Source organism: Zalophus californianus, chromosome 2, assembly GCF_009762305.2.
Source record: "Zalophus californianus isolate mZalCal1 chromosome 2, mZalCal1.pri.v2, whole genome shotgun sequence".
In the NCBI taxonomy this organism is placed as follows: Eukaryota; Metazoa; Chordata; class Mammalia; order Carnivora; family Otariidae; genus Zalophus; species Zalophus californianus.
In genome coordinates, this window is record NC_045596.1 from 52,614,553 (window position 1) to 52,637,511 (window position 22,959).

General features: G+C 35.8%; 1 protein-coding gene across 6 annotated transcripts in view; it reads right to left on the reverse strand.

Moving 5' to 3' along the window:
* Positions 1-22,959, reverse strand: part of EPHA5 (EPH receptor A5) — a 348,857-nt gene that overhangs the window by 308,157 nt on the left and 17,741 nt on the right. For all 6 annotated transcript variants that reach the window (XM_027599098.2, XM_027599100.1, XM_027599105.1 and 3 more), the window contains exon 2: positions 6,195-6,259. In XM_027599098.2, coding sequence (XP_027454899.1) covers positions 6,195-6,259 — 65 coding nt within the window. The remainder of the gene's footprint in view (positions 1-6,194; positions 6,260-22,959) is intronic.

Sequence of the window (22,959 nt, forward strand, 5' to 3'; positions counted from 1 at the left end):
CGCCAGCTTTGCTTTTCTTTTTCAACATTCCTGTGGCTATTCAGGGTCTCTACTGGTTCCATACCAATTTTAGGATTATTTGTTCCATTTCTTTGAAAAAAGTGGATGGTATTTTGATGGGGATTGCATTGAATGTGTAGATTGCTCTAGGTAGTATTAACATCTTCACAATGTTTGTTCTTCCAATCCATGAGCATGGAACGTTTTTCCATTTCTTTGTGTCTTCTTCAATTTCTTTCCTGAGTATTTTATAGTTTTCTGAGTACAGATCCTTTGCCTTTTTGGTTAAATTTATTCCTAGGTATCTTACGGTTTTGGGTGCAATTGTAAATGGGATCGACTCCTTAATTTGTCTCTCTTCTGTCTTGTTGGTGTATAGGAATGCCACTGATTTCTGTGCATTGATTTTATATCCTGCCACTTTACTAAATTCCTGTATGAGTTCTAGCAGTTTTGGGGTGGGAGTCTTTTGAGTTTTCCACATAAAATATCATATCATCTAAAAGAGTGAGAGTTTGACTTCCTCTTTGCCGATGTGGATGCCTTTGATTTCTTTTTGTTGTCTGACTGCTGTGGCTAGGATTTCTAATACTATGTTGAAAACCAGTGGTGATAGTGGACATCCCTGCCGCCTTCCTGACCTTATGGGTAAAGCTCTCAGCTTTTCCCCACTGAGAATGATATTCGCTGTAGGTTTTTCATAGATGGCTTTTATGATATTCAGGTATGTACCCTCTATCCCTATACTCTGAAGAGTTTTGATCAAGAAAGGATGCTGTACTTTGTCAAATGCTTTTTCTGCATCTATTGAGAGGATCATATGATTCTTGTTCTTCCTTTTGTTAATGTATTGTTTCACGTTGATTGATTTGTGGATGTAGAACCAAACTTGCAGCCCAGGGATAAATCCCACTTGGTCGTGGTGAATAATCCTTTTAATGTACAGTTGGATCCTATTGGTTAGTATTTTGGTGAGAATTTTTGCATCCATGTTCATCAAGGTTATTGGTCTGTAATTCTCCTTTTTGATGGGGTCTTTGGTATTGGGATGAAGGTAATGGTGGCCTCCTAAAATGAGTTTGGAAGTTTTCCTTCCATTTCTATTTTTTGGAACAGTTTCAGGAGAATAGGTATTAATTCTTACTTTTTTTAAAACTTTTATTTATTTATTTATTCATGAGAGACAGAGAGAGAGAGAGAGAGGCAGAGGAAGACGCAGGCTCCCAAGGAGCAGGGAGCCTGATGCAGGACTCGATCCCAGGACCCTGGGACCATGACCTGAGCCAAAGGCAGACGCTTAACCATCTGAGCCACCCAGGTGACGTAGGTATTAATTCTTCTTTAATGTTTGGTAAAATTCCCCTGAAGAGCCATCTGGCCCTGGGCTTTTGTTTGTTGGGAGATTTTTGATGACTGCTTCAATTTCCTTAGTGTCTATAGGTCTGTTCAGATTTTCTATTTCTTCCTGGTTCAATTTTGGTAGTTGATACATCTCTAAGAATGCATCCATTTCTTCCAGGTTATCTAATTTGCTGGCATAGAGTTGCTCAAAATATGTTCTTAAAATGGTTTGTATTTCTTTGGTGTTGGTTGCGATCTCTCCTCTTTCATTCATGATTTTGTTGATTTGGGTCATTTCTCTTTTCTTTTTGATAAGTCTGGCCAGGGGTTTATCAATCTGGTTAATTCTTTCAAAGAACCAGCTCTTCGTTTTGTTGATCTGTTCTACTGTTCTTTTGGTTTCTATTTCATTGATTTCTGCTCTGATCTTTATTATTTCTCTTCTCCTGCTGAGTTTAGGCTTTCTCTGCTGTTCTTTCTCTAGCTCCTTTAAGTATAGGGTTAAGCTATGTATTTGAGACCTTTCTTGTTTCTTGAGAAAGGCTTGTGTTGCTATATACTTTCCTCTCAGGACTGCCTTTGCTGTATCCCAAAGATTTTGGACAGTTGTGTTTTCATTTTCATTGGTTTCCATGAATTTTTTAAATTCTTCTTTAATTTCCTGGTTGACCCATTCATTCTTTAGTAGGATGCTCTTTAGCCTCCATATATCTGAGTTCTTCCCGACTTTCCTCTTGTGATTTGAGTTCTAGTTTCAAAGCATTGTGGTCTGAAAATATGCAGGGAATAATCCCCATCTTTTGGTACCGGTTGAGACCTGATTTGTGACCTAGGATGTGATCTACTCTGGAGAATGTTCCATGGGCACTAGAGAAGAATGTTATTCCGTTGCCTTGGGATGGAATGTTCTGAATATGTCTATGAAGTCCATTTGGTCCAGTGTGTCATTTAAAGTCTTTATTTCCTTGTTGATCTTTTGCTGAGATGATCTGTCCATTTCAGTCAGGGGGGTGTTAAAGTCCCCCACTATTATTGTATCATTGTCAATGTGTTTCTTTGCTTTTGTTATTAATTGCCTTATATAATTGGCTGCTCCCATGTTAGGGGCATAGATATTTACAATTGTTAGATCTTCTTGCTGGATAGACCCTTTAAGTAGGATATAGTGTCCTTCCTCATCTCTTATTACAGTCTTTGTTTTAAAATCTAATTTGCGTGATATAAGGATAGCCACCCCAGCTTTCTTTTGGTGTCCATTAGCATGGTGAATGGTTTTCCACCCCCTCACTTTCAAGGTGGGGGTGTCTTTGGGTCTAAAATGAGTCTCTTCCAGACAGCAAATTGATGGGTCTTGTTTGTTAATCGAATCTGATAGCCTGTGTCTTTGATTGGGGCATTTAGCCCATTTACATTCAGGGTAACTATGGAAAGATATGAATTTAGTGCCATTGTATTGCCTGTAAGGTGACTGTTACTATATATTGTCTGTGTTCCTTTCTGGTCCATGCTGCTTTTAGGCTCTCTCTTTGCTTAGAGGACCCCTTTCAATATTTCTTGTAGGACTGGTTTTGTGTTTGCAAATTCTTTAGTTTTTGTTTGTCCTGGAAGCTTTTTATCTCTCCTATTTTCTTTCTTTTTTTTTTTAAGATTTTATTTATTTATTTGAGAGAGAGAGAATGAGAGATAGAGAGCACGAGAGGGAAGAGGGTCAGAGGGAGAAGCAGACTCCCTGATCAGCAGGGAGCCCGATGTGGGACTCGATCCCAGGACTCCGGGATCATGACCTGAGCCGAAGGCAGTCGCTTAACCAACTGAGCCACCCAGGCGCCCTTTATCTCTCCTATTTTCAAAGACAGACTAGCTGGATATAGTATTCTTGGCTGCATATTTTTCTCGTTTAGTGCTCTGAAGATATCATGCCAGTCCTTTCTGGCCTGCCAGGTGTCTGTGGATAGGTCTATTGCCAATCTAATGTTTCTACCATTGTAGGTTACATATCTCTTCTCCTGAGCTGCTTTCAAGATTTCCTCTTTGTCTCTGAGACTTGTAAGTTTTACTATTAGATGTCGGGGTGTTGACCTATTTTTATTGATTTTGAGAGCGGTTTTCTGTGCCTCCTGGATGTTGATGCCTGTTTCCTTCCCCACATTAGAGAAGTTCTCTGCTATAATATGCTCCAATATACCTTCTGCCCCTTCTCTCCTTCTTCTTCTTTTGGGATCCCAATTATTCTAATGTTGTTTCATCTTATCGTATTGCTTATCTCTTGACTTCTGCCCTCGTGATCCAGTAGTTGTTTATCTCTCTTTTTCTCAGCTTCTTTATTTTCCATCATTTGGTCTTCCATATCACTAATTTTCTCTTCTGACTCATTTATCCTAGCAGTTAGGGCCCCCATTTTGGATTGCACCTCATTAATAGCCTTTTTGATTTTGATTTGTTAGATTTTAGTTCTTTTATTTCTCCAGGAAGGGTTTTTCTAATAACTTCCATGCTTTTTTCAAGCCCAGCTAGTATCTTTAAAATCATGATTCTGAACTCTAGGTCCAACATCATACTAAAGTCTGTATTGAGTAGGTCCCTGGCAGATGGTACTACCTCTTGTTCTTTTTGCTGAGGTGATTTTTTTCGTCTTGTCATTTGGTCCAGAGGAGAACAGAATGAGAGAACAAAATGCTAACAGGTTAACAACGTCCCCAGCAAACATACTCTAAACAAATCAGTAAAAACCTGAAACCAGGGGAAAAGAAAGGGAAAGAAAGAAAAAAGAAGGAGAAAAAGAAAGAAAAAGATAAAAGCAAAGAAAAACAGAACAAAACAAAAAAAAACAGAATATGATCAAATATGATCAGGCTAGTGCATAGATCAGTGCCACACACACTAGATTTTGGGCGTATTTTGGTCTGTTAGAAAAAAGTGCCCCCTAAAATTTTAAAGGAATAAAGACTTATATATGTACAAAATAAGGGTTGATACAATGAAGGGATGGAAGATGACTGTAAAGATGAAAATTATAAAAGATTTTATAAAAGGAATTGATAAGAAGTTGTTTGAAAAAAGAAAGAAGATTTAAAAAAAAAGGAAAAAAAAAGGGAGAGAATGTGCTCAGGCAGGAGACCAGAACAAAGCCATACACTAGTGATTTAGAGTATCTTTTGATCTGTTAGAAGAAACTGTATCTCAAAATTTTAAAGAGAGAACAGCTTATATATATATATGCCAAAAATAAGGGTAACTACTATGAAGGGATAAAATATGACTCTAAAATTGAAAAATAATTTTTTTAAAAGGGACTGATAAGATGTTGCTTGAAAAAGGGAAAAAGAAAAATTTAAAAAAAAAACAGTTAAAAAAATTAACTTTGAAAAACTAATGAATCATGGTAAAAAAGCCATGAATTCTATGTGCAGTATTCCCCTAGCGCTGGAGTTCTCCCGTTCTCCTTGATTGGTAAACTTGGTCTTGGCTGGCTGTTCGTGCTGATCTTCTGGGGGAGCGGCCTGTGCTGTGGTTCCCAAATGTCTTTGCCGGAGGTGGAATGGCCCCGCCCTTGTCGGTCTGGGCTAAGCAATCTGTTTAGGTTTGCTCTCGGGAGATTTTGTTCCCTGCAAGCTCTCAGTACAGCTTTGGAGGAGGACAGTGAAAATGGTGGCCTCCCAATCTCCTCCCGGAGGAGCCAAGAACTCGGGGCCCCCCTCCTCGGTGCGCCCCCAGAGAAAAGCAGTCAGTCACTCCCGTCTCCCCGGTCTCCGGCCTCACTCTGTGCTCACCCGGCCTGTGACCAAGTGTTTCTATCTCTGGCACCTTACCCCTTGTGGAGTCTCCAAACCCAGCAGATCCCTGCGGTGCACTCCCACACTGCTCCTCCCAGGGGAAGGAGAGTCTCCCCGGATCTGATGCTTGTTGGGTCCCTGCTGGAGGAGCAGTGGCCCGACTGGCCCGCGGATCACAGTTTACGGCAACCCCGAGTTGAGAGCCCGCGCCTTGGCTCCGTCTCTGCAGCCGGTTTCCCTGCTCCGATACCTGGGAGCTCTGCTGCACTCAGCCGCCCCCGGTCTTTCTGTGCCACCGAGCGTCCTGAGACCACACCGTCCCGCGAGGGTTCCACCCCCGGCTTAGCCACTGGAGTGACATCCCTCAGTGGAGCCGACTTCTAAAAGTTCCAATTTTGTGATTTGCGGCTCTATCACTTGCCAGAAGCGGCCGATGGAGGTCCCCTCCCCCGCCGTCTATCCTCCCGAGTATCGCCTCAGATTCACTTCTCCGCACATCCTACCCTCCAGTAAGTGGTCATTTTTCTGTTCCAGAGAGTTGTTGCTATTCTTTCCTTTGATCTCCTGTTGAGTTCGTAGGTGTTCAGAATGTTTTGATCCCTATTCAGCTGAATTCCTGAGACCAGATGAAATCCAGGTCTCCTGCTCCTCCGCCATCTTGCCCCGTTCTCAAAATACTTTATTTCTAATGTACACCAGTAAAATAAATTACTGGCAAAAACAATTACTGATTATAAAAATCTTCCAATGAAACACCTTTCTGAAAGTTTTCACTGAAGGAAAATTTAAGAACTGGAAAAAAACCTTTGATTACTGACTTGATAGTCTGAGAAACTTTTAATCTCAGTAAAATTTAAAGGAATTTCTTATACTATTTTCATTCCCTAATGTAGTGAATAAAATGCAAAATAAACTGTGTTTGAATCAACACTGGTCATTGACATATTAACTTTTATTTCCTGTTCATTATAACCAGGATAATACAAATCAAAATATATTCAGTTAATTTTCATGTGTGACATTTAACATGATGTCAACTCAGATAGCTTAAGTTATTGGGAAAATATCATAAAGGCTTACCCCATTTTTTGGAAAAGCAATCCATCCCAAGTCCCCCATGACAGTACGTGAATCCAATAAATTCACTGAAAGAAAAAGAACACAAAACTGAGTCAAATGTATAAAAAAGTATAAAAAAGTATCACCATTTTCATAGTGTTATTAAAGTACATATTTCTTATATAACTGAAGTTAAATTAAGTATTCATCATGAATATGATAGTTGTCATTTAATGAAAACATTATTTGGATGCACAAGAACAAGTGATTTTGAATAAACATTTGGAGAACAATTACAGCAAAAATACATAAACAAGTCATTACTCTAAGTGCTCTTTCTTGTCAAACAAGAATAAAGGAAAAGAATTAGTAAAAAGAAAAAGAAATGAAAGTCCACAGAAAACCGTAAGGACTATGCCACTCCTTTAAAGGCTCTCAATTTGGGGATTAAGCGGCCATAAATTTGTGACTACACATATTGTATTTTCTTCTGAAAAGCTATTATGAAGCAATTAACAAGTAACTTACATTAAACAGAAATAAGCTATCCCCAAGTTTGTAAGATTTTTTTGTGATATTAACTGAAATCTGTAATCCAAACTGCAAGTTAAATTAAGAAATAAATCTACACACCCATAACTAAGCCAAGAAAATTATAGCAGCTGCTTCAGACCTGGATCATAGATGATCATCTTTCCAGCCTATTATGCCTATCCCAAGTGATCTACCTGGCCCACCAGGCAGCTGAAACAGTTTGAAAGGGAAACAACTGAGTTATACCTAGTCAGAGGTACTGAAGCTTCCTTATACTACATTCAAGAAACACTACCTTGAAGTGTTACCAATTCTAAAAAAGAAAAAAAAGATTCTATCTGTAAATGTGAAGCTAAAGTACTAAAGTAGTAATAGCTGATAGACTGAGAATGTGTTACAGTACTCCTATAAGAAAATATAAGATGAAATTATTACAAACAAGGACATTAGGATCACAATTGAAATAAAAATTTTCTACATGCTATAGAAATTATGTGCATTTAAGCCTTATTATCCATTTTTATCTCACATAACATATGCACTTATAGATCTTATACACTGTTAACAGTCTATAATAATACTAGTTATATAAAGATAAACCAAAGTTTTAAAGTTTTAGAAAACACAGAAATATACTCAATACCACATATATATATATATATATATATATATATATATATATGGCAGTCTTCTATGATGTGTGTGTATTCAATATACTTTTTACTTCTCTCATTAGGTTCTGAGCTCTTTAACTCTAAAAATCGATGCCTATAGAATGTTTGTATCACCTTTAGCCTATACATATCAGAGTGGCTTTACAGAATAATAAAATAAATAATTTGTTGGATTATTCCTTTTTAGAAGAAATTGGCCTAGCTGAAAAACTATTGTTGAAAACAGCAAAAACAAATGAAAACTGTTCCACTACCCACTGATCTTGCAAATCCACCAGTCATCCCACTAAATCTAATTTTTTAGTTAGATCCATACTCTTTTTACTCTCTTGTTGGCTTTTCTAGTTTCCATGGGAATAAAGCTATGTTAAACTTAAATGCCCTTGTCCTCATTTTAGTTTTTTCTGGGACACTAGGGCTATGTCTAGACATGACTAAATACCATGGGAGTGCAGAACTTAAATTCTTATGTTTATTCATCCTTTTGATTCATTTGATTCACCTTTGATATTGAGTAGCAGCATATCTGTGTAGACCTAATAAAGTAGAGCAAATCAGCAAGCTAAAGGCCTTCTACTATGATGGCAGTCAAATTGAACTTAATCCTATATTGGCAAACTGATGTGAATAGGAATTCTAGGAATTCATAACTAGCCTGCCATGAGAAACACAACATTCCTTGTAGACCTCTTAGTAACATGTGGATCTTCAAATATTTATTATTACCAACAGAATTGCAGATGTCTTTCTAAAATTTAGTTACCCTCACTTGAATTAACTTTAATCTAAATTACTATTCTTAACTCTTTTTTGCTTAAAATATATGTGTGTATGTGAAATTAAATGAATGAATTCAAAATACTAGCTTGGCTGTTAATACATTTTGAGAATTTTCAACATTGGCATACATTTCTAAAGACTACATTTATTTATTTGACAGAGAGAGACACAGTGACAGAGGGAACACAAGCAGGGGGAGTGGGAGAGGGAGAAGCAGGCTGTCCGCAGTGCAGGGAGCCCGATGTGGGACTCCATCCCAGGACCCTGGGATCATGACCCGAGCCTAAGGCAGACACTTAACGACTGAGCCACCCAGGCGCCCCGGCATATGTTTCTAAACACATGAAAATACCCACAACAAAATGTACATTATCTTTCTTATGATGATCTTGTCAAAAGTTTTTCTTCAAAGAAATAGATTAGGAGGTTTATAAGATACACACGTATGTCACTTCCCACTGCTGTCTAAAATTGTTTTTGTTTTGGAAACAGATGTTTTCATAAAATTCACAATGCAAAGAAGATACTTATACATATGATTACTAAATTAGAAATTGAAAAAAAGAGTAAAATTAGATGTTTCAAGCAATTACTTGCAGATTACTCTATTATAATTTTGTTCATATAATTCAGAGGAAATTGGAATTTGATGCCTCAGGAAAAATAATTAAAATTATAGTTAGATAGGTAGATAGAGATATTTACATAGAGATAGAAATAAATATATATAGAGAGATACAAATGTATAGATACAGGGATACAGAGAGTGTTAGCTTTCTTAAACCTCCAAGTTTTGCACATGCTGCTTTAGCTGTCTCAAATATCCTTCCACCCCCTTTTGAATTGCTAACTTCATTTGTCCAACAAAACTTCATTTGTCCACATTTCAGGAACTGTTACCTCTAGGAAGCCATCTCTATTCCTCTTTATTACTGAATATTATATAAGCACCCAATTATTATTTCCAAAACACTGAAGACACAGAATTGTATTGTCCCCTTAAAAGAATACCATGTTTGACTCATGCCTATGAACCTAGCCTGCACTCAGAAGAGCTGAATAGCTGTTTGTCTTATTAATGAATCATTTGGTCAGTGGGCAGATCAAGAGGGTGTGCCTGAATCAACATACACCAGTGGTTCTCAACACGGGCATCTGATAACGTCTGGAGACATTTCTGATTGTAAAAAGTGGAGGGTGGGAGGAGTATTGGTTACTGGCTTCTCACGGGAAGAAACCAGGTATTCAGCTAAACATTTCTCAATGCACAGCAAAACTTCCCCCACCCCCAGTAAAGAATTATCTGGCTTAAATTTCATTAATGCCAAACTTAAGAAACCCTGGTATACACCTATGATGCTACCAGAAAATCTTTACTTTCACGTTCTTTGTGCAGCACAACAGTAGCATGATTTTCATTAATAGAAGTTAGCATATTTGGAGGCATTCCTTATAAATTAAAATACTACTATTTAAGGAAATAAGAGTAATAAAAATTGAAATTGTATTTAGGGGGAAATAGATTAATCTTATTACCCAACACCCTTAAATTATTTTTCATATAACTAATACAACTGTTATTATAAGTGTTCTTATTTATGCTCTAATAATTTCTCAACATTCAGGATGGCAGGCATGAAAAAACACTACAACACTGATACTATTAATGCCTCCATTTCCTCCACTACTTAAGCTAGTAACATAAAAACCAGAAGTTTAGACATAGGGTATATATAAATGGGAATTTTCAGAAGTTCATTACCCAATTTCATTACCAAATTTATTAAAAGGGGAGATTGGCAGTAATGGAGCACAGTCACTAAGTATCTTCTATGCAACAATTACAATAATTAAATTGTTCTGAACAGTATATATGCTTGTTGTAAACTGCAATGAATACACAATAAGTATTGATCTTCATTGTACAACTTAATTAAAACTTGTCTGGGAGAAGCCACTAATGAATATAATTAGAGGGAATGTTTGATATCATAGTTACTTTGGAAGACATTAATTAGATATCAGAAATTTTATGGAAAATGTTTTATTCTATTATTTGTATTTTAAAATAAAGTCACACTATTAAGCTGAAAGACAGTCTTCAAGGTCATTTCCCTCAACCATTTTATAATTACAATGAAGATGGGCATATTGGTTGGTATTCTCATCAGTAATTAAGAAGACTGATTCTCCAGGAGAAATAACTCTTCAGGGGTCAATGAGTATATAGTCTATTACAAATTCCTAATGTTAATATAGGAAAAAAAAGATTTACTAATACAAGAACTTTTTAATAAGTAAAACGTTAACCATCTATCCAACCAAATAACAGATTATAATTGAAACTAATTCAAACTAATCTGAAGTATACTTTAATTTTATTACTACACACTAATAATTTTAATGTTTTCTTGAACAGAGAAAGGCTTTTAAAGAATTTACTTTCAGAAAAGTCAGACAGTTGCTAACTCATTCTTTTGGTTGGGATTCAAGGGCGGGAAAAGGAAAGGATAGAATGAGTAAAATGTAATATGCATAAGAAGATTGTTAAGTTCTCAACTTCACACATTCTAACAATTAAAGATTAATTTCAGTTAATAATTCAAATATGCTCTCCAATGATTATAACTTTCAAATATTCATAACTTTCCATGTATCATTTTGACTCCATATCTTCCTCCTTAACATCTTGCTGATATTAGTCATAAAAAGCAGAAACAAATTTATTTGATTCTCCAGGAAAATGATACATTGGGATGAAGGTGTTTTGAAACTTTAAAAAGTTAAATGACAGCTCAAGGACACTCAGTCCCACAACCATTAGTTGGACAAGGCTGTGAAAGAATGTGTGATCCTTGATAACATGAAGGTAAAATAGAGTGACAGTGGCATATTCGTACTCTTACTTCATTTCTGTTTTTCCCATGAGCTTTACATAAAAAAACAAACACAATTGTAATGGTAGTTGGAACTTCACCACAGTATGAAGAGAGAATACTTCAGATTAGTAGCAGATAAGATGGCATTGTTTTTCTCTAAAGGCAGTGAATCAAAGTCCCATTACATACAGTAAGATTTTAATATAGGCTTGCTTATTGATTTCCATTTAACAGTATCAGAAAAGCTACTGGATTCAATTATAGCACATATTTTACTGATCTGTGGGAACAAACCCCAGATGTACAGCTGTCCAGCCTCTCTCCATGGTCCCAATCAGCACAGATGTGATTTCTTGCTTCCAGGCTAAATTTTATAATTTGACAACTGCTGCAGGGAACAAAGAAGAGTTGACAATATGAGTGCAGGGAAAGAGTACATGTGTCTCTCATTGGAAAACTAAATTTGTAAATTTGGTAAAAATCATGTTAAAAGTTTAGGAGTGTAATGTAGATTTCTGTCACCCCTTTACTTGAAGGCAAAAATACATAACCAAAAGTATTTCTGTAGACAATGAACGTGAGCATTTTTTTTCCAATTCTGAGCAACCCATGTGCGTAATTTCAGGAAAAAAAAGAAAGAATATGGGAAAAGGAATTTATTCAGTGTGTACTATGTGTCAGATGTTCTATTAGGTAACTTATACATACATTCTTTCATTTAATCTTCCTAACAGACCTATAGGCGCAATAAGAACACTGATGGGGTGCCTGGGTGGTTCAGTCGATTAAGCGTCTGCCTTCTACTCTGATCATGATCTCAGGGTCCTGGGATCAAGCTCCGCATTGGGGGGTCTCTGCTCAGTAGGGAGCCTGCTTCTCCCTCCGGTCCTCCACCACCGCCTGCCTATTCATGCTTGCTCTCTCTCTCTCTCTCAAATAAATAAATAAATAAATAAATAAAAGAACACTGATAATTTCCAGTCTCATTCAGAGCCCAGCAGGGAAATCAAGGAAAGAAGAAAACATGAAACAATACTGAAATTCTTTATGACAAACCACAAGCCCTTCCTATGGCTTTGCACAACCAAGTCCCTTATTTAGAGCCTGGATATAAGATACTTTGATTACAGCCATCTACCTCTCTGGACATCCAAAAGTCATTATCTAAACCCTGATTATGAATGAATTTACTTTGTACATGAACTATGGCTGCTGAACCCTGCTTGAGAAAAAAAAATCATAATTATATAAATATATAATATATTATAAATTAACAGTGGCCTCAAATGGGCCATCAATATTACCTAATAAATCTACTCTTTGGGAAATCAGTTCTTTCATAAATTAACCACAAAATATTTTGTAAAATCTTAGTTAAAATATTAAAAATAAACCTCATATTCTCTTCTAGCTAATGTCCTCTTCTAAATTCAAAATATTAAATGAGCATTCCATTCTATTTCTGTATATCCTCTTCATTCTTTACCTAACCCACTGCAATTTGGATTCAAACCCACTATTTTACCAAAACTTCTGTTACCAAGTTGATTTGTGATAATCACATGGCTCTGAGTTCCTAATTTGGCAGTATTTGGCCGTGTCTCCCATGAACAAACTCTCTCACCTTTTATCTTCAATGACAACATATTTCTGTGATTTTCTTCTACTTCTTTGGCTATTATTTCCATTATAAGCTACTCTTCCTATACCAACCTTCAAACCTTGACTTTGATTAATACCCTCTTTTTGTAGACCAGTTTCACTTCTCACTCTATACCAATGGTTCTTGACTAAGACTGTTAAGGAATAGGAACAAAAATAAAAGAAGAAGCTTTTTGAAAGAACAAATGTCTTGGAACCAGTCCATAGATCCTGAATTAGACTATTTAGGACGGAAAATGGTTAGTAAGTTTTTTGTTGGTCGTTTTGTTTTAAAATATCAGCATATATCCTTACATAAGGACCCCTGTAGAGGGGCTGATGAATTTGATTCTGATTAACATCTACATTGAGTTATAATGTAGATGTTAATGACCCCTACAAATCCATATATTTTATCTATTTCTCTCTCCTGAAATTCCAATCAATTTATAAAACTGGCTACTGGTTTTTAACACATTCATGATATGCAGTCATCCCCCGAATGAACAAAGTATCTTCCCTGCACAAGAAAAAACAAACATCTCCTCCTATGTTTCTTATCTCAGTGAATGTAATACCACTGAACTACTTGTTCTGTCCAGAAATCAGTGAGTCATCTTTGTCTTCCTTCCCCTTTACCTGCACACTGAATCAGTGACCAAATCCTAACCATTCTAACTATATCCTATATCTAACTCTCTGAACTGGTTGCTGTATTTCATTCTATAGCCAAATTCTCACGATAATTTTTCACTTGAAAAATGTCTTAACTGGTTTCTCCATAGAAAACGCATGATCCCTGACAATTTCTTCAAAAAACTGCATTCAGAAAGATCTTTCTAAGCAACCAATATGATCATGTCACTCCCCTACTTCAAACCTTATAGCTATGTTTCATTTTTTTTAAAGATTTTATTTATTTATTTGAAAAAGAGAATGAGATAGAGAAAGCATGAGAAGGGGGTGGGTCAGAGGGAGAAGCAGACTCCCCGCTGAGCAGGGAGCCCGATGCGGGACTCGATCCCGGGACTCCAGGATCATGACCTGAGCCAAAGGCAGTCGCTTAACCAACTGAGCCACCCAGGCACGCTGTGTTTCATTTTTTAATGTAAGTCTTTCCAGGATTGGTCTCCATCTTCCTCTCCAGTTTCATTCAGGCTTTTCCCTCCTTCCTTGTCCACAATTTGGCAATACTGAACTTATTTTCAGTTCCATTATGTGGTCTCACTGTTGATTCAGTTCTGTCCAATGAGCTGTGAAGGTGATCTGAAAGTAAGTGAGTTTTTGAGAAGGAAATATGAGAAAAGGAATTTCCTGGCTGCTTTGAAAGTTGCTGGGTATGGTTGTATTTCCTGGAACTGGGTGCAGCCATCTAGAGAAAATAAGGAGAATCAGCAGAGAGCAAAACTTACAGATTAAGGTGGGCAGAGTGAAGGGATGGGAAGTATCTGGTTCCAAATTATATCATAGAGTAGCTAATCCATCTAAATTTGAAACTTGCTTCTCTTAGGACTTTCTGTTACATCAGAAAAAAAAAATCAATTTTATTGCTTAATCCACTGAGAAAGTGATTTGCTGTTATTTGCAGAGGAAGACATCCTTACTGACACAACTGCTAAGTGGCAGAATTTGAAGGCAAACTCCAGTCTCTTTTATTCCAGAGTCTGCTCTCCTACCATCATGCCTTGAGACTTATAATATTCTATTATTAACAGAATTTCAATAACATTCCCAAATGAGTTACTTAAACTCAGATTATTTACCTTTGAAATGATATCTAAAATGACCTTTGTTGGGGTGCCTGGGTGGCTCAGTTAGTTAAGAGTCCGAATTTTGATTTCAGCTCAGGTCATGATCTCAGGGTCAAGGTACGGAGCCCCATGCCGGGCTCCCCGCTATGGGTGGAGCTTGCTTGGGATTCTCTCTGCCCCTGCCTCCCCCTCTCTAAAAAATAAATGACTTTTGTTGTCCCTCTCAATCTTAATATATTATGCTTCGTTGTTAACTATGTAGAACAACTGTTGCCTTTGTTTCAAAATACTTTCATGTCTGTTCATTTTGTTATTTTTATTTCTTTTTGTTCATTTTGTTTCAAAATATTTTCATCATCATAAAGAGTTTTAGCAGCTGCTCTTTGAAAACTAAGCAGCAGAATTTCATACTATGAAGCATAAAACTCTGAAAGAAGCAAAACTTAATCAGAAATATATACTAAAGGTATCTGAATTGTTAATATACTCTAAAATTGTAAACTTGGGGAGATGGCAAAGAGGATTTCAGAATTAGTATCCACTGGTTATTCCATACAAAGTTTTTAGGCAGAGGTAACACTGAAATCCACTGACAGCTAAATGATGACTAATGGGCAGTCTGCTCCATTCACAGGACACATGGCATGAAAAGACTAAAACCGTATGGTTTTCAGCAGCTACTTTGTCAGGTGTGGTAACCAAACTTGTCAAATTTCACATATTTTTTTTTCTAAAGAGAAAAGTCAACATTAGATGACATAAGAGGCTTGAAAATCATCACATCACAGAATACACTCATGTAATAGCTGCTCAGTTCCACACCACACTGTATATATAAGAAGTTATTCCTTACAAAATAGTGTAAATCTTCAACACTTGAAATAAATGTTCTTATTCACAATTCACTTTTTGAATGGTTCACGGGACAGAATATTCATTAATTCTATGGTTCTGGTGTGCTACTATGTAAGAATTTATAGATGGGTGCTTGGGTGGCTCAGTTGGTTAAGCGACTGCCTTCGGCTCAGGTCATGATCCTGGAGTCCCAGGATCGAGTCCCGCATCGGGCTCCCTGCTCGGCGGGGAGTCTGCTTCTACCTCTGACCCTCTTCCCTCTTGTGCTCTCTATCTCTCATTCTCTCTCTCTCAAATGAATAAATAAAATCTTTTTAAAAAAAAGAACTTATAGAAATGATTTTACTTTGAGGGACTCAATATTTATATCTGTAATATCAGTGATTGAAACTAATAAACTTATATGTGTCTGTGCTTAATATATGTTATATCACTTAGTCTTAACAATGATCCTTTGGTATGTTTTTCCCCCATTTTTCAAATAAGGAAATTGAAGTTGAGAAAAGTTAAATAGGGCAGTAGTCCAAGGTCCCAGAGTTAATAAGCACATAGGTGGAATATAAATCCAAGTCTTATCTAACTCCAAAGCTCTTTCTTTTGCTTCTATATCACACTTGCCCAATGTTGGATTTGCTGAATCCAAAGGTTTACTCCTTTGAAACTTTTAACTCCTATATCTCAATAAATTTGATTAAATCAATGAATTGTGAATAATATGTTACAGAAGCCAGCATCTACCATAAAATTCTAATAGTACTGTATATAAGATGGGAGTCTTCAGATATACTAACCTAAACAGAAAAGACATTAGTTTTTCCTGGGCAAATCAGAGTTTAGTATCAAATTTCCAACAAGTTTCAAGTAAGTTACAAGTTTAGTATCAAATTTCCAAAGATTGAACAAAGTTACAAGATCCCTGAAAGTGAAAGTGTAAGCAACAAAATAATTATGAAACCTCTTTTCTTAATTTTTAATTTTATTATTCATTATGCTTTACACATGTTAATTGGGGGGAAAACAGGGCATGTATTTGTTCAAATATACTTTGTCCTTAGATGTTAAAAAGCACATAAAAAGAAAACAGAAAATATATGCAAAGCTGATTCTTTGTTTTGAATGCATACTTACCCCAGTCCCTAATTATCCCTAATGCTTGACTGAAATACCATAAACTGCAAAACAATCTATATAATCATTAGCTTTCAAGCCTTCAGGGTAGGATAAATGATGATTGTATCTGAACATGAACTAAAACAGAAACTTGCACAAATTCACAGTATACATTTTAAGGTGATGGCATTTCCAAAAAATTGAGTAAAAAAACTGAGTAGCCCAGTAGCCCTTTTTGTAAAATGAAAAGTGACCCAAATTTTTGCTGTCAACTTCAGTCATTATGCTTATGTCAGTCTTACAGCTTAAATAAAATTTAATGCTGATGTAAACTCTACATAATTATCCTTTATTATCTAAAATAGAAAAAAATATATATATTACAAAAAAAAAACTTTGGGTAATGATTTATCATGAAAATCTAGTCAAAATGTACAGCAATAAAGACAGAAGTATGAACAAATACTGTGGCCAATAATTTTAGGTGGCTGAATATAAACATTTTAGTACTCAGCCATAGCCACCCATCTCAAAATAGCTAGAAGCATTCATGATGACAGGAAAGTAATTTTTAAGTCAGTTTATTAAATACAATTAATTATATACCTTAGTAGGGTATAAGATTGATGATCTAGTAGCAGTCATTTTTGCCTAGTTAACCTGGTGCCTAAAGTCTATTTTTGGTCAAAATATAGCCTCAGTACTTAGCTATTTCTCCTTTTACAAAGTGTAGAAAGGAAAAGTGAAAAAAAAAGAAATAAAGTAAAAGTATTTTAAATTTTCTGTGGCATTGTCAAAGATGCTTTTTATGCCTATTAAATATTTACATTTTCTTTCTCCTTCCTTGGTATCAGATTCTTACTGTGTTTCAAGTAGCAATGTGTCTAGCACCATACGTAGGTCATGACTGTCTTAACCAATAATTATAATCATGTTTCTATGATCTTAGCCTTCATTGGATCTGGCAGCCTTGTTACATAGGTCTGGCTAATAAGATATAAATAGAAATCCGCCTTCCAGTTTCTGGGAAAGTTCTGTTGTCCTAACTATAGGAATAGTGCTGCTGGAATGATTCTTGGCTCATCTCTTTCTCTTCTTGTTCTGAACTGGATGTGATGCTTGGAGATACATCAGCCTTCTTGCAACCATGAGACAATAAGCTAGAGAGTATGGCCAAAAAAACCCACAATGATTCCAAGCTTGACATCATGAAGTCACTGAACCCAAATCACCAAACTTCTACCTGAAACTTCTTTCCCAAACATTTAAAAGACAATCCCTCTACATCTGGTGAACACTTTCTGTATTCTCTGCACCTAATCCAATCCTATATAATACAGATAACGCATAAACAACTGAGGAAAAAGTCTAGCTCAGTGCTTTAACTTCTATTCCAGTTCTATGGAATATGGCACCATCAATGAATGAGGGTTCACTCATTCAACAAATATTTATTTAACATCTATTTAAGTACCAAGAATTGTTCTAGGCCCTGGGGTTATATTAGTAAAGAAAACAGGTAGTATCTTGCTGATTGTTCAACTTTCCCATTGCTTGGTCCTGAGAGTACACACTTACTTAAAAACATTTTACCTGTGAAATAATCCTTCTATGTCCCCTGAATCAGACTCTTTTAGGGTATAATTATCTGAATTTGGTATTTATGAATATATATAAACACATTCAAAATGAATGTAATATTTTAAAAAATGCAAAGTTTTTTTTTTAATTTTATTTATTTATTCGACAGAGAGAGCAAGAGAGTACAAGCAGGAGGAGCTTCCAGTACTCTCTTCCAGGAGAAGGAGAAGCAGATTCCCCACTGAGCAGGGAGCTCAACATGGGGCTCGATCCCAGGACCCTGAGATCATGACCTGAGCCGAAGGCAGATGCTTAACCATCTGAGCCACCCAGGCACCCCAACAAAGAGTTTTTTTTAACCATATACCTTGAGGATCAGTCCTGGTATCAATGGCTCTATTGCTTACTATATGGCAAACCATACTTAGAATATTTTTTTCTTTTGCATTTTGGTATTTGTTTTTACAACTTTCTAACATATCTCTATCTTATATTTCCTTATTGTGTATAGTATTATCTGATTTAGAGTATACATCACCTTTACTCTTAACACATTTTTATACTCTCCTTTTTGAGATTAATAATAAAAATACATTTATATAGCATTTTCTGAGTGTTAGTCATTTATATGTGACATCTGTATGTATAGATATACTCATTGTTTTTTAAAAGTGTGATGTGTCTATCATCAGCATTACGATCACCTACAGTGCTCTTTAGAAATGTAAATCCATTGGCTCCTTCTAAAACCTACAAAATTAGGATAGTAGGTGGAGACTGCATCTTAGAAAATCCCCACTACCCAAGTGGTTCTTACACTCAGTTCAAGTCAGACAACATTAGAACGGGATTATGCTCTTTTCAATGTGGCAAATCCACCAATAGCACAGTTGGATTGTTGTGGTAATATCAGATCGCCGTAAGAGTCTGGAAAAGCTAACTCTTCATCTTTGTATTGATACCAGCCGGCTCCCACCAGTCCTAGGCCACAGATCTTACTTTGTGTAGCTCTGTCCTAAGGGTTCCTTAACAGGGACAAAAGTCAAAATTATCTACGGATGTTCTACAGCTTCCTAGGTTCTAAACGTAAAGATTTCCACAGAATTTACCTTAATGAATTTTCATTTAATGGGCCTAGGAGGGTCCAGACATGGTATATTTAATTGTGTTTTGAGGGTGGTTGCAATGAGCACTTCTAGGTTAGGACACTAGATTTGAACTCTTTTTTCAAAATAAACTTTACCAAATGGGGTGCCTGTTTCACTTAGCTGGTTAAACAACAGACTCTCGATTTCAGCTCAGGTTATGATCTCAGGGTCCTGGAATTGAGATCTCTAGCCAGCTCCATACTCAGCGGGAAGTCTGCTTGAGGATTCTCTCCCTCTCCCTGTGCTTCTCCCCCTGATTGTGCTCTCTCTCTCTCTTTCTCTCTTTCTCTCTCTCTCTAAAATATAAATAAATCTTCAAAGTAAACATTACCACATGTTATAATTTGTTTTTTACCTAGATTGTCAGAAAGCTACAAGTCAGGATCACAGTATACTGATCTTCTATGCAACATTCCTTTTATATTTTAACATAGCAGTTTCACACTCAATTCATGATGCCTCTGTGGTTCTAAAGAGATATCTCAGAGGCACAAACAGATGAAGGGAGGGAGAAGTAAAAACACAGCCAGGAAACCCAACAACTCTGTTATCTGTTTCATATACTGAGCTTCCACAGTGATCTCTTTTGAATGACTTTTTGCTTCTTTAAAAAGAGAGAGAGAGTTTGAAAACCACTACTAATATTATGTCCTTGGCTTTCAACAATGATTTATATTAAAAATCTATTAAATGGAAATCAGTTCTGTGTATTTTCAAAAATTGTTAAGACTATTATTCATGTCATTGCTCAATATCCCAAACACAAATACCACTGTAACCAGCTTCTCTGAAATCCCAGTCAGGGAAGAAAAAAAAAAAATGTTCGTGATATAAACTGAGAGATTTTCCACCAGGAAATGATAACTATATAACAGAAATCTTGTACGTAAATATTTCTATCCATTTGCTTTTACATTCATGGTAGTGAGATGTTCTTGATAGAAGTTTTCAATGTTTCCATATGCACTGCCTATATTTGTATTATTCTTATTTTAATTGATTTTCTTATAAACATGGGATTTTTGAAATAAAACATGATTCCTTCCTTGAAAAATTATTTGCATCAATAAAGAGTAAATCATAATACTAAGTACATTCACAGGAATGTAATCTCTAGCATAGTGGGTATAACCAAGAGCTTCAGCACCAAACGCACCTGGTTCCTATATTGTCAGTTTATTTTGTGTGTGACCGACTGCATGTTACTTAATTTCCCCAAAATCCAATCTCCCACTAATAAACGGGAATAATAATATACATTTCACGGGGTTGTTATAAGAATTAGAGAGTATGTGGTAATAGTCTTCACAGCAATTATCATTATTATCCCTCCCATCTAGAGAAAGATTCACTACAAAGGATTCTTGGCTCAGAAGAATACAGTATAAACCCACTGATATTTCTGATATATTTGCTAGAATTTTTAGAATAAATAAAAATATGTTTAAAAGGGATAGTTCATTAAATATACTAACTAGTTACTGGTTAGAATTAAATACACTAAACAAACACTAACCGAACTCCACTTAAAAAGCCATTCATCATTACATTCTAAACTTTCTCCTTTACTAAGTTTATTTTTAAATATCATTCTATTCACATGGTAGATGTTACCCATTTTCCTTGCAATATTAAGAATTCCTACCAAGTTATAAATCTAAAGTGCTTCATAAAGTAAGTGATAGTCTAAATAACCCAGGAAATCTAGAACAAGTAAAAGAGTAAATCCATTCCCTCCCAAGAAATTTAAATCATTATGAAACAGGTGTTTTATAGTAATTGTTTTTCTGGAGGTGAAATTAAATCACACTTAAAACAGAAAAAAAATTATTTTATGTTGGCTGATAGTGGCTCAGTCCATATGAATTCTGAGAATTTCTCATAAGAAAGAAGGGGGGGTGGGGAAGCCATAGCTGATTAAAGCACAAAGGGATGGTGACCACAGGATATCTCCTAATTATTTTCTAGTCATATTCTAATCAGTAGAATTTTCTTTTCATTGATGTTTGGTAAATTTAAAATAAAATATTCTACTGCCAAATTTCTTGGTATTAACTTCTTTGGGCTGGCAAAATCATACAATCTTTTAGTTGGCAATTTCGCAGTTCAGAAAAAGACTCTGTAATACCAGAGATTCTAAACTCTATTAGTTATGAATTTAGGAAAAGAGTTACATTGACTCTACCAACAAAACAGTAATGAGGTGAAATTGGTTGTGGTTAAAGTAGTGTCTTTAAAGAAACAAAGACATTACATAATAAAATTCATTCACTAAAAATGAGTTCATAGAATATAACACACTTTGCTGATACTCCATAGGGAATGTCAGACATTGGGGTTTGCTCTCACTAAGTTTACAGACAGGCAACTCTTTCTTCATATTGATGTGTGTAGTAAAGGATAAAAAAAGTGAAATTAACTTGCTTTCGTTGGCAAATCATACTATCTCTGTTAGTAGGAAATTCTCAGTTCAGAAAAGAATTTTTCTCTGATTAACCTTTACTTTTTACAGTGATTTCTATTCTGATCAAATATCAGAACTGTACAAACAAGGAAAAACTCAATTCCAGTTCAGTGTGGTAAGCTATATATGGAAAAAGAATTAGCACACAATTGTGGATAAACTGGGGAAGGGGCCTGCCATTTACACCTAGGCATAATAATCAAATTACTTAGGTGAAGGAAGGAGCTGAGTGTTTCCTAACAAGCACCCAAAATCCAACTGCACTGAGAGCAAGTCTCCCACTCAGGAACCTGGGAATGCCAAGACAGGGGGAAGCAGCAGGAAAGGTGGGCCAAAAGCAAACCCCTGAGAGCTTTGTACTTAGGCTCAGGGAGTTTAGATTTTAGCATGAGGTCACTGGAGAGCTACTAAAGGATTTACCCAGGGAGTAAACAGGGGCTGCTTCAGCAATTGAACTAAAGTCAAATATTTTTCTTCTGGTATTTCCATTTACAATAAATACTAGACAGTACTCACTAATGTAGAAAATTAGCCCTTGCTAAATAAAAGAGTGCCCACCCACACTATTTTTTTTAACACATGTAATATATAACACATAGGTTTATTATGTACCAGAACTTTTAATACTTTATTGATGTTTTTCCAATATTAATCTTTGCAATATTTGTATTAATATTTCCATTTTACAAACAAGAAAGCATAGGGCCAGGGAGATTTTCTAGTTTTGCCTGAGTCACCCAGCTCTAAGTGGTTCAGCCAGGCTCCAGAGCCTGTACTCTTTCAACTCTGTTACACTGCCTTCCGAAGTGGAGTCCTGGTTCTGCAGTTATAAGACTTTTGCTTTACAACTAGTTCTGATATTTTAATAGATCAAACTTTGTTGCCTTGATTCCTTTGATATGACAGTGATTTCTCTAATCTATCCTACAGGCTTTTTTATGAGATTCTCATAAAATAATATAAGTTAGAACATTTGGTAAACTATAGAGTAATAATATAAACTACATAAAAGTGATTATAAAATATTTAATACAACTCTGTATATAAAAAAGAAAAAAACAGCACCCAAGAGGTTGGCTTGGATAAAAGACAAAGGTAAATACATTTTTCACTGAAGCTTTCAGTCCCCTCACCTGTTACAAGTAGTAGTATTGCCTAAAAATATATAATACCATGACTTAAGGCAAAACTGTATTTTTAAAACCGCCCTCTTCCAAGAGAGCAAGGGGTAATGATCAGCAATAGATAACACTTTGTGAGGGAGGGTTTTTTTATTTCTTTTTTAGTATACCTTTTTTCCAGTTTTATTGAGAAATAATTGACATGTCACTATACAGACACACCTCATTTTATTGCACTTCACTTTATT